This window comes from Dermacentor albipictus, chromosome 1 (genome assembly GCF_038994185.2).
Source record: "Dermacentor albipictus isolate Rhodes 1998 colony chromosome 1, USDA_Dalb.pri_finalv2, whole genome shotgun sequence".
NCBI lineage: Eukaryota > Metazoa > Arthropoda > Arachnida > Ixodida > Ixodidae > Dermacentor > Dermacentor albipictus.
This window is the reverse complement of record NC_091821.1, coordinates 158113195-158131379: the sequence shown is the minus strand read 5'-3', so window position 1 is coordinate 158131379 and position 18185 is coordinate 158113195. Positions and strand designations below refer to the sequence as shown.

Below are 18185 nucleotides of genomic sequence, written 5' to 3'. Positions count from 1 at the left end.
ACACGTCCCAAACACCATGTTCGGATTTAGAGCTCACCTGTCTACGCAAGACGTGTTACTGCAGATCAAAGAAAAAGTCGTCGACAAACTGGACACGCACAGCAAAAGAGCCATCCTCGCACTTGACGTGAAAGGGGCTTTCGACAACGTGTCACACGAAGCCATACTGCAACACCTCAACGTATATAACTGCGGTAAAAATATATGTAATTACATCAAAGCTTTTCTGAAAGAACGGACAGCCACAGTGGGGAAAGGCAACTTATGCTCTGAGAAATTCGACATGCCGCGAAAGGGAACGCCACAAGGCTCCATCATTTCGCCGATGCTATTCAATCTAGCGATGAGCTCGCTATCCAAACAACTGAAGCAAACAGAAGAGATTGGTCACAATATATGCTGACGACCTCACCATCTGGACTACGGGAGGGTCGACAGGTAAACAGCAAGACGCTCTGCAAGAAGCTGTTGCCACAGCGGAGACGTACCTGGAAGCATGTGGACTGACGTGCGCACCTGAAAAATCGGAGCCCTTCGTGCTAAGAAAGCGCACAAGAGGCCGACAACCGCAGCAGATACGAGACCCGGTAGTAAAGGTGGGAGGCATCACGATTCCGTAGGTAACGAGGCTCCGGATCCTCGGGCTCCTGATTCAAAAGGACGGGGCCGGGGCAGCAGAGTTGGAAAAAATTCAGAGAACAATGCAACAAATAACCCACCTTATCAAAAGAGTGACGAGCAAAAGGCACGGACTCAAGGAGGAAGACTGCACGAGAATAATACAAGCGCTGCTCGCGAGCATCGTCACCTACGGGACCCCATACGTTGACATGAACAGTCAACGAGACAAAGTAAACGCCCTCATCAGAAAATCCTACAAAATTGCGTTGGATCTGTCCCCTTCCACATCCACAGTGAAACTACTCAAAATGGGAGTTCACAACACGTGGGAAGAGCTCGTGGAAGCGCACAACGTCAACCAACTGCAGAGACTAAAGCTAACAACAACGGGAAGAGCCCTGCTCCAAGATCTGGGCTACCAAGTCGAGGATGAAAGGCACCTTATCCCACACGAGATTAAGGACAAGCTACACATAAGTACCATTCCCAGTAACATGCATACCGAGTACGACAAGCAGACAGGCGAGAATACAGGTGCTCAAGCACACACTAGAACGCACAAACAGCAAAGAAGAAAATGTGAGATACACGGACGCAGCTGCGTACAGAAGGACCGATTTGCAATCAGCGTGGTCGACGAGAAGGGCGAACAACTTATAGCCATATCCATACGTGCCAAGGACGCGAGCACAGCGGAGGAGCTGGGCATAACCCTGGCCATCGCAACGTGCAAGAAGACCCTGGTTACCGTGGCGACGGACTCGCAAGAAGCATGCAGGAGGTAGTGAACGGAAGGATCGGAAAGGCAGCACTTCAGATCCTGACCAACACCTAGATTGAAACAGCACAAATCCTCTGGACGCCGGAACACGAGTCTCTCTCGCGGGGAACCAGGTGGCGCACGCCGCGGCTCGACATCATGCACGCCGAGCCATCTCCGACACGCAGAGAACACGGACCAACGACTGGGACGAGGTTGATGAACGAATGTCCATGAAGTACTCGGACATCATGGCGCACTACAGGAAGCAGAGGCGTCGATCGCTACCCGCCTGTGCATAAGACTATGAGTAGGGAGCAAGCGGTAACCTGGAGCAGACTGCAGGCTGGAACCGACCCGCAAGGAACACTGCTGCACGCCATGTATCGGGCACCTACGGGCGAGACTGCGAGTTCTGCCCGCCGGACACGCCCAACGCCTTGCGCCACATGATGCTGGAGTGCAGAAATAACCGCCAAGTGCCAGCGTCATCATCACCACCAAGCAGGAAGAAGCGGATATGGAGGAAGGATCAGAGGATTAGTGGGAGGCTCTGCTGGTGACGCAAGACCCTGACAGCCAGCTACGATTGGTGTACAGGGCTCGGGCGGCGGCAGCGAGCCATGGCTACCTGGACTGAGGGGGCCACCCACCGGGCTCAAGAAGCCTGGTCTCACAATAAAGTTTATTTCTCTCAACAGGAATGAACTGGGAAAAGGGAAGCAACTTTGACGCTGGAAATGCTACCAAAATATAAAAATTCGAAGTGCGCCAGCTAGCAGAGGAGCCCATGCACGTTCTCGATCGAAAAAAACAGCACACAGTAGGTGACATGCATACTACTACTACAAAAGTGCACAATGTCAATGAACGTCCATTACTCTCGCCACCAAAAATTTACAGATTGGCTCATGAAAACGTTGACAGTCCTTATTAAGGACTGAGTGGCGTCCACGTAAGCAAACCTTTTTTACTTATCTGCTTCGTATTAACCCGATTTCTAGAAGCGCCATCCATTCGCTGAGCAACGTACCACTCCTAAAGTAGAGAAGCTTGCTTCACTAAACCTATTAAATATGCCTGCGGAAAAGGGCAACAGCGAACTGCAGGAGCACATCGGATAGACGGTCGCGGGACGGTGACGACATGAACACGCCGTCAACACAGTGCAGGACACCGCCATGACAGACGTGCGACGCGTTCACGAGTATGAGGAAGCTTGTTGTATAGAGGATGCGGCAGGGCGCCCTTGCTGAAGATGGTTGCTCGTGAGGCAAGGCTAGGGATGTTCTAGTAAATGAGCGTGCTGAAACATTTCTCTTGCGCCACAAGCGACAGCAAACACTGGGAACCTGAAACGACACAAGCCGTTTGTTGGTCATTCGAAAACACGTAGGTACAGTACAGTCGTGTGTACGCGATATTTACCAGAATTAAGTGCAAAGGCACCACGCTAAGTCCAATCTGCCAGCAAGACGCCGTCCGCGCGAGAACATAGAAGCAATAGCAGTCACTCATGGAACGGCTGATGCTGGTGCCAGAAGTAATCTCTTTATGAGTGCAGAATGGAGAGTCGATGTGCAGGGGTCTGCAAAGTACCCACCGCAGTCGAAAACGGAAGTGCAGCACCTGTAACGACATAGTGCCCATTTGTTAAGCTCTAAAGGACAGTCGTAATACGACTCCCGTGTAAACGACACTTACAGTAGTAGTGCAGGGCGAGGAGACAAGTCCACTCTACCAACAGGACGCCACGGGCAAGGGTATGTACAAGCAGTAGTGGTCGCTCCTTTAACAGGTGACGCTCGTGGCCGAAGTAATCTTTTGTAGCGCTGACCGTAGAGTAGTGCAGGGGCAAGCTGGGTACGCTTGAGGACCGCAGTTGAAAACGGGAATGCAGAACCTGTAGCAGCACAGTGCTTATCTGTTAAATACTGGATTACAGTCCTAATAAGATTCCCCTGTAAACGACACTTACCAGTAGTAGTGCAGGGCGAGGAGACAAGTCCACTCTACCAACAGTACGCCACTGGCGAGGGAATGTAGAAGCAGTAGTGGTCGCACCTGGAACAGGTGATGCTCGTGGCCGAAGTAATCTTTCGTAGCGCTGACCGTAGAGTAGTGCAGGGGCACGCTGGGTATGCTTGACGACCGCAGTTGAAAACGAGAATGCAGAACCTGTAGCGGCAGAGTGCGTATTTGTTGAACAGTGGAGGACAGTCGTAATACGAGTCCCGTGTAAACGACGGTTTCCAGTAGTAGTGCAGGGCGAGGAGACAAGTCCAGTCTACCAACAGGGCTCCACTGGCGAGGTAATGTAGAAGCAGTATAGGTCGCTCCTGGAACAGGTGATGCTCCTGGCCGAAGTAAACTTTTGTAGCGCTGACCGTAGAGTAGTGCAGGGGCACGCTGGGTACGCTTGAGGACCGCAGTTGAAAACGGGAATGCAGAACCTGTAGCGGCACACTGCTTATGTGTTAAACACTGGATTACAATCCTAATAAGAGTCCCCAAAACGACACTTACCAGTAGTACTGCAGGGCAAGGAGACAAGTCCACTCTACCAGCAGGACACCACTGGCGAGCCAATGTAGAAGCGGAAGTGGTCGCTACTGGAACAGCTGATTCTCCTGGCCGAAGTAAACTTTTGTAGCGCTGACCGTAGAGTAGTGCAGGGGCACGCTGGGTACGCTTGAGGACCGCAGTTGAAAACGGGAATGCAGAACCTGTAGCGGCACAGTGCTTATTTGTTATACACTGGAGGACAGAGTCCTAATATGAGTCTCGCGTAAACGATACTTACCAGTAGTAGTGCACGGCGAGGAGACAAGTCCAGTCTACCAGCAGGGCTCCACTGGCGAGGGAATGTAGAAGCAGTAGTAGCTCCTGGAACAGGTGATGCTCGTGGCCGAAGTAATCTTTTGGAGCGCTGACCGTAGAATAGTGCAGGGGCACGCTGGGTATGCTTGACGACCGCAGTTGAAAACTAGAATGCAGAACCTGTAGCGGCAGAGTGCGTACTTGTTGAACAGTGGAGGACAGCCGTAATACGAGTCCCGTGTAAACGACGCTTACCAGTAGTAGTGCAGGGCGAGGAGACAAGTCCAGTCTACCAGCAGGGCTCCACTGGCGAGGGAATGTAGAAGCAGTAGTCGTCGCTCCTTTAACAGGTGACGCTCGTGGCCGAAGTAATCTTTTGTAGCGCTGACCATAGAGTAGTGCAGGGGCACGCTGGGTACGCTTGAGGACCGCAGTTGAAAACGAGAATGCAGAACCTCTAGCAGCACAGTGCTTATCTGTTAAATACTGGATTACAGTCCTAATAAGATTCCCCTGTAAACGACACTTGCCAGTAGTAGTGCAGGGCGAGGAGACAAGTCCACTCTACCAACAGTACGCCACTGGCGAGGGAATGTAGAAGCAGTAGTGGTCGCTACGGGAACAGCTGATTCTCCTGGCCGAAGTAAACTTTTGTAGCGCTGACCGTAGAGTAGTGCAGGGGCACGCTGGGTACGCTTGAGGACCGCAGTTGAAAACGGGAATGCAGAACCTGTAGCGGCACAGTGCTTATTTGTTACACTGGAGGACAGAGTCCTAATATGAGTCTCGCGTAAACAATACTTACCAGTAGTAGTGCACGGCGAGGAGACAAGTCCAGTCTACCAGCAGGGCTCCACTGGCGAGGGAATGTAGAAGCAGTAGTAGCTCCTGGAACAGGTGATGCTCGTGGTCGAAGTAATCTTTTGGAGCGCTGACCGTAGAATAGTGCAGGGGCGCGCTGGGTATGCTTGAGGACCGCAACTGAAAACGGGAATGCAGAACCTGGAGCGGCACAATGCTTATTTGTTAAACACTGGATTACAATCCTAATAAGAGTCCCCTGTAAACGACACTTACCAGTAGTAGTGCAGGGCGAGGAGACAAGTCCACTCTACCAGCAGGACGCAACTGGCGAGGGAATGTAGAAGCAGTATAGGTCGCTCCTGGAACAGGTGATGCTCGTGGCCAAAGTAATCTTTTGTAACGCTGACCGTAGAGTAGTGCAGGGGCATTCTGGGTACGCTTGAGGACCGCAGTTGAAAACGGGAATGCAGAACCTGTAGCGGCACAGTGCTTATTTGTTAAACACTGGAGGACAGAGTCCTAATACGAGTGCCGTGTAAACGACACTCACCAGTAGTAGTGCAGGGCGAAGAGACAAGTCCAGTCTACCAGCAAGGCTCCACTGGCAAGGAAATGTAGAAGCAGTAGTAGCTCCTGGAACAGGTGTTGCTCGTGGCCGAAGTAATCTTTTGTAGCGCTGACCGTAGAGTAGTGCAGGGGCGCGCTGGGTATGCTTGAGGACCGCAACTGAAAACGGGAATGCAGAACCTGGAGCGGCACAATGCGTATTTGTTAAACACTGGAGGACAGAGTCCTAATACGAGTGCCGTGTAAACGACACTCACCAGTAGTAGTGCAGGGCGAGGAGACAAGTCCACTTTACCAGCAGGACGCCACTGGCGAGGGAATGTAGAAGCAGTAGTAGCTCCTGGAACAGGTGATGCTCGTGGCCGAAGTAATCTTTTGTAGCGCTGACCGTAGAGTAGTGCAGGGGCGCGCTGGGTATGCTTGAGGACCGCAACTGAAAACGGGAATGCAGAACCTGGAGCGGCACAATGCTTATTTGTTAAACACTGAATTACAATCTTAATAAGAGTCCCCTGTAAACGACACTTACCAGTAGTAGTGCAGGGCGAGGAGACAAGTCCACTCTACCAGCAGGACGCCACTGGCGAGGGAATGTAGAAGCAGTATAGGTCGCTCCTGGAACAGGTGATGCTCATGGCCGAAGTAATCTTTTGTAACGCTGACCGTAGAGTAGTGCAGGGGCATGCTGGGTACGCTTGAGGACCGCAGTTGAAAACGGGAATGCAGAACCTGTAGCGGTAGAGTGCTTATTTGTTAAACACTAGGAGACAGAGTCCTAATATGAGTCCCGCGTAAATGATACCAGCAGTAGTGCAGGGCCAGAAGACAAGTCCACTCTACCAGCAGGACGCCACTGGCGAGGGAATGTAGAAGCAGTAGTGGTCGCACCTGGAACAGGTGATGCTCGTGGCCGAAGTAATCTTTTGTAGCGCTGACCGTAGAGTAGTGCAGGGGCACGCTGGGTACGCTTGAGGACCGCAGTTGAAAACGGGAATGCAGAACCTGTAGCGGCACAGTGCTTATTTGTTAAACACTGGAGGACAGAGTCCTAATACGAGTGCCGTGTAAACGACACTCACCAGTAGAAGTGCAGGGCGAGGAGACAAGTTCACTCTACCAGCAGGATGCCACTGGTGAGCCAATGTAGAAGCAGTAGTGGTCGCTCCGGAACAGCTGATGCTCGTGGCCGAAGTAATCTTTTGTAGCGCTGACCGTAGAGTAGTGCAGGGGCACGCTGGGTATGCTTGAGGACCGCAACTGAAAACGGGAATGCAGAACCTGGAGCGGCACAATGCTTATTTGTTAAACACTGGATTACAATCCTAATAAGAGTCCCCTGTAAACGACACTTACCAGTAGTAGTGCAGGGCGAGGAGACAAGTCCAGTCTACCAGCAGGGCTCCACTGGCAAGGGAATGTAGAAGCAGTAGTAGCTCCTGGAACAGGTGATGCTCGTGGCCGAAGTAATTTTTTGTAGCGCTGACCATAGAGTAGTGCAGGGGCACGCTGGGTATGCTTGAGGACCGCAACTGAAAACGGGAATGCAGAACCTGGAGCGGCACAATGCTGATTTGTTAAACACTGGATTACAATCTTAATAAGAGTCCCCTGTAAACGACACTTACCAGTAGTAGTGCAGGGCGAGGAGACAAGTCCACTCTACCAGCAGGACGCCACTGGCGAGGGAATGTAGAAGCAGTATAGGTCGCTCCTGGAACAGCTGATGCTCGTGGCCGAAGTAATCTTTTGTAGCGCTGACCGTAGAGTAGTGCAGGGACACGCTGGGTACGCTTCAGGACCGCAGTTGAACACGGGAATGCAGAACCCGTAGCGGCAGAGTGCGTATTTCTTGAACAGTGGAGGACACAGCCGTAATACGAGTCCCGTGTAAACGACGCGTACCAGTAGTAGTGCAGGGCGAGGAGACAAGTCCAGTCTACCAGCAGGGCTCCACTGGCAAGGGAATGTAGAAGCAGTAGTAGCTCCTGGAACAGGTGATTCTCGTGGCCGAAGTAATCTTTTGTAACGCTGACCGTAGAGTAGTGCAGGGGCATGCTGGGTACGCTTGAGGACCGCAGTTGAAAACGGGAATGCAGAACCTGTAGCGGTAGAGTGCTTATTTGTTAAACACTAGGAGACAGAGTCCTAATATGAGTCCCGCGTAAATGATACTTACCAGCAGTAGTGCAGGGCCAGAAGACAAGTCCACTCTACCAGCAGGACGCCACTGGCGAGTGAATGTAGAAGCAGTAGTGGTATTTCCTGGAACAGGTGATGCTCGTGGCCGAAGTAGTCTTTTCAGGCGCAGACCGTAGAGTCGATGTGCAGGAGCGTGCTAGATACCCACCGCAATCGAAAACGGGAGTGCAGAACCTGTAACGACACCGTGCTTATTTGTGAAACACTAGAGGAGGTAGGGGACAGAATTGCCCGTCCCGTATGGCCTAGCGATTTGCACATTGTTCATCGCGTTCCCACCACTTCTAATGACAAGAAAAATATCCACGCTTGTTTCCATTAATAACTAAGAAAGCCGACTGTTAGCAAAGCGCGTGAAGCCAAACATTGTTTTATCGCCATTACATTTTCCGACTCTTCCAACGCTTCCATTTTTGTAAATGAGCATTTGACCCCATCTAACACGGCTCTCTTTTCCAAGGCTCTTACGTTGAAGGAATAACTGGATGTTCCTTTGGACGGGCAACTGCGAAACTAAGGCTAGGAAGACTACCAACAGCAAAGTTCTGCCTACTCGTGACGAATTCGACCTAACCAAATTAGACTAGGCATAATTGTTTAACCAATTAACAAACATGGCTTCTATACTGAAATCTAATCACTTGAATTCTTAAGCGGATTTCATTCCATCATTCATTTTATTGCTAGGAGTCTTCGTAAACACTTCGACGCTATCAATAATTTCCTCCCATCGCTAACTAGTCCGTTTTCACCAACTGCCCGTACTGAAACCTGGTTATCTGACCATGACAAAAATTTGTATTGCTTCCCTAACTATAAAGCAAAATACTGCAACAGATTGGTGAATAATCACGGTAGTGCTGCCATATATGTTTCGTCTAATATTGCTTATCGAAGAAGACATGATCTATCCTTAACGGTTACTTAGTGCGAATCTGTTTGGATTGAATTCAGTAACTGCTTTCTTGCTCAGCATAGCAAGAATTTCAAATTTGGCTGCATTTACCGTTCTCCCTCATCGTCAGCCAATGAATTCTGTAAAAATCTCGATCATATTTTAGATACTGTACCACTAGAAATCAAAACTGTTATAATATGGTGATAAACATTAATTTACTCGAAACATAACCTATTTGTATTAACTACACTAGTTCAGTCCATAGCTACGAATATCATGGCTTAATTAACGTTCCCACACGCGAAGTCTTTTATGGTACAGGCACACTTATTGATCATGCTTTTTCTAACCTGATTAATTCACCAGAGGCAAAGGTTTTGCACATCGACATCAGTGATCATTAATTACCCCCTGCTTTTACTTTTCAGTTCTAATGTGCGACCTTACCTCCTTTCTCACACTAATGATGTTCTTGACAAAGATGGCGTCATAACTACTGTAGCAAATACAAATTGGTCTCAAAATAAATCCCTAAACGACCCACAAAGCCTTTTCCAAAATTTTTTTTCACTTATGACATACTTCTGAAAGTTTGGCTCCAAAAAGAAATGGAAGAATAATGTGTCATTTTCTCACAATCCATGGCTCTCACAGCAGTTAGCAGAAATGCGCAAACGGGATAAATTACAGGAAAACAAAGGAAACCATTTAACATGCACCTACGTGCCCGATTTAGAACTTCTGTGACACTCTTAACTGTAAAATAAAATCAGCTAAACGATTGTATTTCGAGCAAAGAATTTTACAGGCGGCTAATAACACTAAATAGAAATTCGAGCTTCTCAAATCCTTTTTAAATAGACACACGACTAAACCAGGCATCCAGAATTTTAAACGATGGAGTAGAGCTCGATTCCCCTGGCGAGGCTTTTAGTAGTTTGTTTCTTTCCTAACAATCCACTTACTCCTGCGCAGATCATCAAGATGAACCGTCTCATTCATTCTTTTTATTTCCTACAACGCCAGAAGAATTAGCTGCTGTTATAAATCACCTAAAAGTGACAAGCCGTGGAATTGATGAGGTCCACCGAGCTAACATTAATTACGCACATAATTTCAGACACTTTCATTTATTGTTTATTATTCAAGACTGGATTATTTCCTTCTCAACTGAAGCGTGGCAAGGTTATCCCAGTTTGCAAAAAAGGCCATAGCTCATTATTGCACAACTACAGACCTATTTGCATCCTGCCGTTATTTGGGATAGATATTGAGAAACTAATTGAAATGCGGCTAACTAATTATCTAAATTTATTATCGTATCTGCATGCCAGTTCGATTTTCGCCATGGGTATTCCACAGAGCTGGCACTTAATCATCTTACGGACTAACTAAAATTTATCGACGAGGGATTTCTCGCCGCCTCAGTTTTCATCGATTAACGCAAGCATTTGATTGCATAAATCATAATATCCTATTCTCTAAGCTCGAAACAACTGGCATTTTCGGTACTGCCCTTTCGCTACTCAAAAGCTACTTATATAACCACGTTTAAGTTGTTTGTTTCCAGTGCCTATTTTCGAAAGCGAACTACAAACATCGGTGTGCCCCAGGGCTCCATCTTAGGGCCACTTCTGTATAGTTTATAATAATGATTTACCCAATTGTCTTTCTTCGACAAAATGCATTCTGTACGCTGATGATACCACAATATTCACTTCATAACGATATCTCTCGTTAATAAGCTAAATGCTGACTTAGAAAACATTCTAAGGTGGTGTAATAGTAACATGTTATCTACTAATGCAACTAAGACTAAATTTGTTGCGTTCACTTCACATCAGCAAAACAGCTTCCATTCCACCTATTAGTGTTGGTCCCTAATGCCTTCATTCAAGTTCATCTTTCCTTGGCATTCTACTTTATTGTAATCTGAAATATTACAATCATACGGCTCACAAAGAAGGAAATAGCTTACGGTATGCGCATCTTGATTAAAGCACGCGCTTACTTCACACGTACCACATCGCTCTCACTTTACCACTCTTTCGTCCACTCATTACTTAAGGTATAATATGTTGGGGAACCAGCTATAATACTCATATTGCCTCTACAGACAGTTCAGAACCGAGCCATCGTAATTACTTGCAGTTCACGCTTTTCTAATCCCACTTCCTTAACTACACGAGAACAACCTTACTATTTCTGGGCTCACTTAATATAACAGAGGTATTTCTTCCTAAAGATTTCTACGTAATGAGCTACCATCGATCACATTTACACCACCTAACCTGACAATTCATAGTACCACCAGATTAACGTTGAATAACAATTTTCTTTCACCAAGAATCCGCACTAACTACGGTAAACAAACCATGAAATTCTTTCATATGATTATGGAACACTTCTCATTATGAAAAGCAAAAGATCTTTACACTAATTCAAAAAGGAACTAAACAGGCATCTATTATTGACAGACTAATAAAATTTACTGTAACCGTTTTCTGTCCGTTTTTTTCTTTTTTTTGTAGATAAACTCCCGGTATTTTATTCCCATACCATTCTTCTTGTTACCATGAGATAAGCTAAACCTTGTTATTTGTAATGAATTCTGTATTTTTGCTTTGTACATGTTCATTTCCTGTTGTTTCTATACTACATAATATGCTACTCTTGCTTTGAGATCTCAACTATCTTAACTTTTCTTGCACAGAAGGTCCCGATACAGTATGACTATGGGATCTCCTCCTGCATACTAAATACTTGTAATGTAGCCCAACTTGTAACAATAAATTCTGATTGACACAGCCATAGTACGAGTCCCAAGCAAACGACATTTACCAGTAGTAGTGCAGGGCGAGGGGACAACCAGTCTTCCAACACGCCCGCCACTAACGAGGGAATGTAGAAGCAGTAGTAGTCGCTCCTGGAATAGGTGATGCTCGTGGCCAAAGTAATCTTTTGGAGCGCTGACCGTAGAGTAGTGCAGAGGCATGCTGGGTACGCTTGGGGACCGCAGTTGAAAACGGGAATGCAGAACCTGTAGCAGCACAGTGCTTAACTGTTAAATACTGGATTACAGTCCTAATAAGAGTCCCCTGTAAACGACACTTACCAGTAGTAGTGCAGGGCGAGGAGACAAGTTCAGTCTACCAGCAGGGCTCCACTGGGGAGGGAATGTAGAAGCAGTAACAGTCGCTCCTGGAACAGGTGATGCTCTAGCCTGAAGTAATGTTTTGAAGCGGAGACCGTAGAGTAGTGCAGGGGCACGCTGGGTACGCTTGAGGACCGCAGTTGGAAGTAGGATTGCAGAACCTGTAACGACACAGTGCGTATTTGGCAAACAGTGGAGGACAACCGTAATACGAGTCCCGTGTAAACGACACTTACCAGTAGTAGTGCCGGGCGAGGAGACAAGTCCAGTGGAAAGATGAAACGAAGATACAATGGAAAATAGAAAATTCCCGACTGGATTCTGCCTGACCCATGTGTAGAAGAGAACTGCGAAACGCGAAACTTGCCATGGTTCTTAACGCCGCAGAAACTGACGACTTCCATTTTGAACTTTTTGATGGCGGAATATACTGGATTATCTCCTCAGAAAGAAACGATGCATGAAGTGGACTATGTAGTCACAAGGACTATTCAGAAGGATAGTGCAAGTTAACGTGGAAATCAACGAAGTAGCAATCGGAAGACGATCTCGAAGACACTAGACAAATTCAGTACCGAGATAGAACTATGACTGTTCAACGCGAGATGTTTCACGCTTGGAATGGAAAAGCGAGCGTGCTCGGAAGAATCTGAACAATAATTACCATATAGCGCCACCAAGCAATTCGAAAAGACCAACTAGCAAGAAAATTAAGCGTAGTATTTGACGCCTCGTGGTCAAGATCAGGAGTGTTCCGAATGATTATCTTCAGACAGGAGGAAATTTGAATGCAGATGTACCAACAGTGTTAATGAATTTTCGAGGAAATTCTTGTAATGACAGCAAACATAAATAAGTTTGCGTTGATGAAGTTACGCTTGGATATCATAAGAAACCAGGCTAAAGACGTGTACATAGAAGCAAAACTATTTGCAAGCAGTGAATCTTTGGAAAGGGACATCAAACAGTTAAGAAATGAGAATTTAAAAGCGCTTCAAGGTGCCGTTCTTAATTGATCAAGCCAAACCCGTATTCTAGGAATGAACTGTGACACGGCCGACGGTATTCTGCTATCATATCGATGTGAAGACGCGAGTGAATTGCTCAGGAATCGAAAAGTACTTAAAGCCAGGGTAAAAATATTAGGTCGGCTGGAATTTCTAACGTCCTGCACTGTAACAGCTAATATCGGTATTCAATGACAGGAAAGAAACCGGAATCTTGGGACAACCCTCTCCCAGACGAAGTGATCTATGGAGAAATATACCGAGGAAGATAAAAGACTAAATGCCTCAAGCGCGTATCGACAACAAGAAACCGAACGTAAGCATTGACACTTCTCGGATGCAAGCCCGGCGGTGTATTCAAGTGCAGCATTCATGGTACTGTTGTATCAGAGCGGAGACGGTGCTGGTCCTGGCAATGAACACCGTAGCTCTAATGAACACCGTCTGCAGTCTCGCAAATTAGAACTTGGAGGCAACAGGAAAGTATAGGACCACAATCGTGCTGCATTGGAGAAAGAAAATGCATGAAGCACCCGTTGGACACAGACTACAAGATAAAAAGAATTACTCAGTAGGAGAACGATGAGGATACGTCAATAGCAGTGAAACGTTGGGCAGATATAACCAGGAGTGACCGTAGAAAAGATGTCGTAGTGAAAAATTTCATGGAAGGGATCCCAGTTGCTACAGACCAAATAACCGTTACAAAATTCCGTATAATAATGAACGGAAAGGATTCTCGTGTCAGATATACGTCGAAAATGATCTCAAGAAGAGGCACTGAAGTTGACAAGTTCGGCAGTATATACTTGAATATTTAGAGAGCAACAACGTGAATGTTTCGTTCCGTGAATAATTTTGGAGGACAAGTTCTACGGTCCATTAAAAGCAGAAGAAGTAAATACCGCCGACACCTGTCTCATTTGGCCAGAACAAAGTGTGTATATTGAAAAATCGCAGAAATTCAGCAATCAAGCGAATGTGCAGACAGTAGGTGAATACCAGATATATTACGATAAAGACCCAATGAGACTTCAAAGACGCTTTCGGTAGGTCCCGTATCACAAGACGAGCAGCACCCGATCACATGTAAATGGAAGAAATCTGTTGACTATTGGTGCGACATGTATATGGACAAACTTCACGGTGGAGTACGCGGTACACTGGCGCGTATACGTGTAAGAAATAATACGACAGTGCGTTGTGTGGCGAAGATACAATTCCAGATCCTTGTAAGAAGTACCTCCTCTTGAGGATAGAGTAACGAAGACCAAATTGTCTGAAATAACTGGTCTACGTTTCAACGGTGCGCTGGGAGCAACTACAAAAAAAGTAAGGCAACTTTCACAAGTGCCGTGGCAAGAGGTGTACACTGCGGAACTGTTGGAGGCGCTTCACATCGGTTTTCTACACTATTTTCGGCGTTTCTCAGTTCGAACATAGCACAGCAACAATGCAAGGCTTTCAGGAGAACGAATAAGGGATTGAATGCGGTCACAGGAACATTACGTCAATAAACAAGTGAACAATTTATGACCTATCGCCAAGTGGAAATTTCCTCCCCAAAACATTGTAGGGGCGGTTTCTGTGAAGGCTCTTTCGTAGTTTTCAAGTCTACCGCGGAAAGCGATCGGTGGATGTGTACTGCATAATGGAGAACTATACACCCGAGTATACGAAGTACGTTGTATCATTAGGAAACAATCGTTCACAAGTTCACGATGGACCTGGAGAGCCTATTCTGCGAACCCAGTTTTCCTCCCAGTTTCTGCGGAGAACACTGGAGGGGGGGGGGGGTATTAAATAATAGGATGGCAACCTTCGACAAAGGTAAGACTACGTAGAGTTACCAAAGCATTGTGAAAAATGTGGCACTCCGAGTAGACGAAATAAATTACGGGTGAGGAAATGAAATCAGCTAAGAAAAATAACCACGAACGGAAGAAATTCAACGTCGTCTTACTGCGAGAGCGACATACAAAAGCCTTTTGGAAACTCTGTGGCGAAGTTTTCTGAAGCATAAACCTAACCTCGAAGGACTGCATAGTAAATACATTTGACAGCAAATTTCATCGGAAGCCCACAAAGTTTGTGTACTTGCGGGACCGGCAAGGTGTAGCAACAGGATTAAGGAGCACTGCGAGAACACTAACCATAGCCGTCAGAGGAAAACACGGCTTCATTCAAAAGCTGACGTTCGGAACCTTAAATGCCACAGGGCTTATCCGCCACACCAGGAAACAACCGTATTACCATTGCAGTGTATAGATGGTACTTGTCAGAAGTAGTGCAGGGAGTTTAACGAATCTGCGTCTCCCAGCTGAAAGCCACCAGCGAGAAAAATCCAGACGTAACACGGCCGCAGACTAGATGTGCAGAACCGCCCGCTAAATATGCTTGTGAGCCGCAATGGAAAGCAGACGGTAGGAACGAATGAAGGAAAAAGTGGAGAAGGAAGGCAGGGAGGTTAACCAGTTTAGCTTAACCGGTTTGCTACCCTACACATGGGGGCGGGATGGGGAATGAAAGATAGGAAGAAGAGATAGGGAGCACACAACACTGCACACACAAACTCTTGCGCGGTACGTAACATCACTGTCACTTGTCCAAGCCCGTCTCCTTCATAAACCGAAGTAATCCCTTCGTCGCCTTCAGATGCGATGTCTGACGGCGATATGTGAAAATAGTTGCAACTGACAATAGTCTATTCTCAAGGAGCGCTAGAACGGACGCCAGGGTCTGTCTCTGAACATTATACTCAGGACAGTCGCGCAGAATGTGTTCCAGCGTCTCCTCGCAAAGACAGGCGTAGCAGAGAGCATTGTCGGCCATTCCAATTCGAAACTAGTAAGATTTCGTGAAGGCCACCCCTCAGCCATAAGCGATAAAGCAGGGTGGCCTCACTTCGGCGGAGTCCAGTTGGAATACGGAGATGCATCAAGGAAGGCAGGTCGTGTTGACGATTGCTCCGGTTGGTCTGGCTGCTTGGTGTGCACCACAGAGAGCGTGATCTCCCGTGCAAGCACTCGAATTATGCTGGCTGCGTCGGACCGTGAAAGTGGTATGGCCTCTTCCTGTGTGTCTTCAAGAGCTGTCCAAGCGGCTTTATCGGCGTCTTCATTACCTATGACGCCGCAGTGACTTGGCAGCCACTGAAACGTCACGTGATGTCCTTTCTCATGTGATGTATGGAGTAGGCATCTAATAACGAGCACGAGCTGTTCGAATGGCCCGCGACGCAGAGCTGATAGCACATATTGTAGGGCTGCCTTTGAGTCGCTGAAAATTGACCATTGTCGAGATGGTTCCCGATTGACGAAACAAAGTGCAGCGCGAAAAGCAGCTAGTTCCGCAGATGTTGATGTCGTTGGGTGGTAAGTCCTAAAGCTGGTGGTAATACCTCTTGCTGGGGCGACCACAGCACCGGACGAACATTGTATGTTTGTGGAACCATCAGTATAAATATGTGCACTGTCCGCGTACCTCTCGTGCAGAAGAAGCAGAGACAGTTGTTTCAGCACAGGCGACGACAGCTCACGACAGCTCAGACTTTTTCCCGATTCCTGGTACGCCGAGATGGACTGTGGGGCTGACAAGACACCAAGGAGTATCGATGCTTTAGGTGCAGCAGTGAAGCCCGAGGGAAGTTTGTCGTTGTACTTGACGATAGTTTTAGAGTGATGATTGGTGCCTGTCTGAAGGCAGTGTTGCCAGGTGGCGATAGGGGACACGTGCAAAATGTCTGATGTGCGTTCTCAGGGCTTCCACCGTGATGCGAGTTTGCATTGGATGGTCCCGAGCAATCGCAATAGTAGCCTCTGTTGACGTGCATCTGGGCAAACCAAGGCAAACTGAGTGCTTGAGCTTGTGCTGCCTGCAGAACACGAATATTTCTTGCAGGTGTTGTTCAGTACAGATATAGACTATATCTTAAAAACCCAAGAAAGAGATCTGTAGAGTTTCATCATTGTGTCAACTGACATCCCCCACGTCTTTCCTGTCAAGTAGTTAAACAACTGGGAGGTTGCTGTCAGGCGCCGTTTCTTGTAGGCCACGTGCGGGCTCCAACAGAGGTCTCGGTCGATAATTACGCCAAGAAACCTCTGGGCTCTGACATAGGAAATGGTCCGCCCATTGATTGAGATGACATAAGGCGTCATTGGTTTGCGAGTAAATGCCACTAGGGCGCATTTTTCTGGTGATATGCTGAGACCTTGTTCACACGAGTAGCTCGCTGTCAAAGTAGCCGCTCTCTGAAGCCGTGCACGTATCTGAGGACGTGTGACTGCCGAAGTCCAGACACATATGTTTGCGTATATTGAAATTTTGCTGGTAGTTGGCAAGTATTCAGCAAACCCAATAAGAGCGAGGTTGAATAGCGTCGGGCTGAGAGCACCGCCTTGAGGAACGCCCCTGCTGGTATAGCGTCGCGCCGTTGGGCCATCGTCAGTTAACACATAATGATCTTGCAGATAAGCAACTTGCAATCCACAAAAATACTCGACCACCTAGGCCAACCGTCACAAAAGCATCGAGAATGGCCTCATGTAATACGTCATCGTATGCCCCTTTTACATCTAAGAATAAAGCTGCAGATAAACGTTTTCGGGACCTTTCGTGCTGGACATATGAAACGATATCAACTACATTGTCGATGGAAGAGCGGTCCCGTCGGAAACCAGCCATGGAATTCGGATAAATCTTGTGTTCAAGGTAGCATTCCAGGCGGTCAAGGATCATCCGTTTCATTATCTTTCCTGCACAGCTGGCCAACGCTATTGGGCGTTAAGATGTGAGCTCTAGCGGGGATTTGCCCTGCTTCAAGATTGGCACCAGGCGGCTCATTTTCCATTAGTCAGGAACATTTCCCTCCTGCCATGAGGTGTTGTAGAGACTCAACAATTCTATCCGTGCGGATTCTCCGATATAGCACAAGGCTCGGTATGATATACCATCTGGACACGGAGATGATGAGCGCCTGCAGAGAGCTAGTGCCACCTCGAGCTCCTCCATTGTAAAAGGAAGGTCCATGTGGCAATCACGGGAATGGGGGACGTCATCTCGGGCTGGAGGATCTGGACGTGTCGCTTGGTCTGCCATCCACGCACAAAAGTCTTCTGCGACATCGATGTCTTGCCGCCCTTGGAAAAACGCGAGCGCCTTGAATAGAAAACGCTATTCCGGGAGGCAACGCAGACCTTGCACCGTTTTCCAAATGTGAGACAGTGGCTTGCTGTGGTAGAGTGTCTGGCAAAACGTTGCCCAATGTTCCGACGCTAAATATCCATTCGACGCTGAATCTTTTGAATCCGCCTGGCTGCCCTAAGGTCATGGATTGATTTTGTACGTCGATAT

General features: G+C 47.4%; 1 protein-coding gene across 1 annotated transcript; it reads right to left on the bottom strand.

The window, feature by feature from the left end:
- Nucleotides 1–1155: 1155 nt before the first annotated feature.
- Nucleotides 1156–15132, bottom strand: LOC135910355 (uncharacterized). The gene is made up of 20 exons (XM_070528215.1): nucleotides 12060–15132; nucleotides 11785–11984; nucleotides 11511–11709; nucleotides 7749–7945; nucleotides 7198–7671; nucleotides 6926–7101; nucleotides 6652–6850; nucleotides 6461–6574; nucleotides 6102–6301; nucleotides 5830–6026; nucleotides 5556–5752; nucleotides 5279–5478; nucleotides 5007–5203; nucleotides 4457–4931; nucleotides 4185–4381; nucleotides 3908–4107; nucleotides 3360–3847; nucleotides 3086–3284; nucleotides 2810–3010; nucleotides 1156–2733 (listed from the first exon to the last, which is right to left on the bottom strand). Exons 5-10 carry the CDS (start codon nucleotides 7624–7626, stop codon nucleotides 5864–5866), a joined length of 1281 nt encoding a protein of 426 aa, XP_070384316.1. The 5' UTR covers nucleotides 7627–7671; nucleotides 7749–7945; nucleotides 11511–11709; nucleotides 11785–11984; nucleotides 12060–15132; the 3' UTR covers nucleotides 1156–2733; nucleotides 2810–3010; nucleotides 3086–3284; nucleotides 3360–3847; nucleotides 3908–4107; nucleotides 4185–4381; nucleotides 4457–4931; nucleotides 5007–5203; nucleotides 5279–5478; nucleotides 5556–5752; nucleotides 5830–5863.
- Between the last annotated feature and the right edge of the window lie 3053 nt (nucleotides 15133–18185).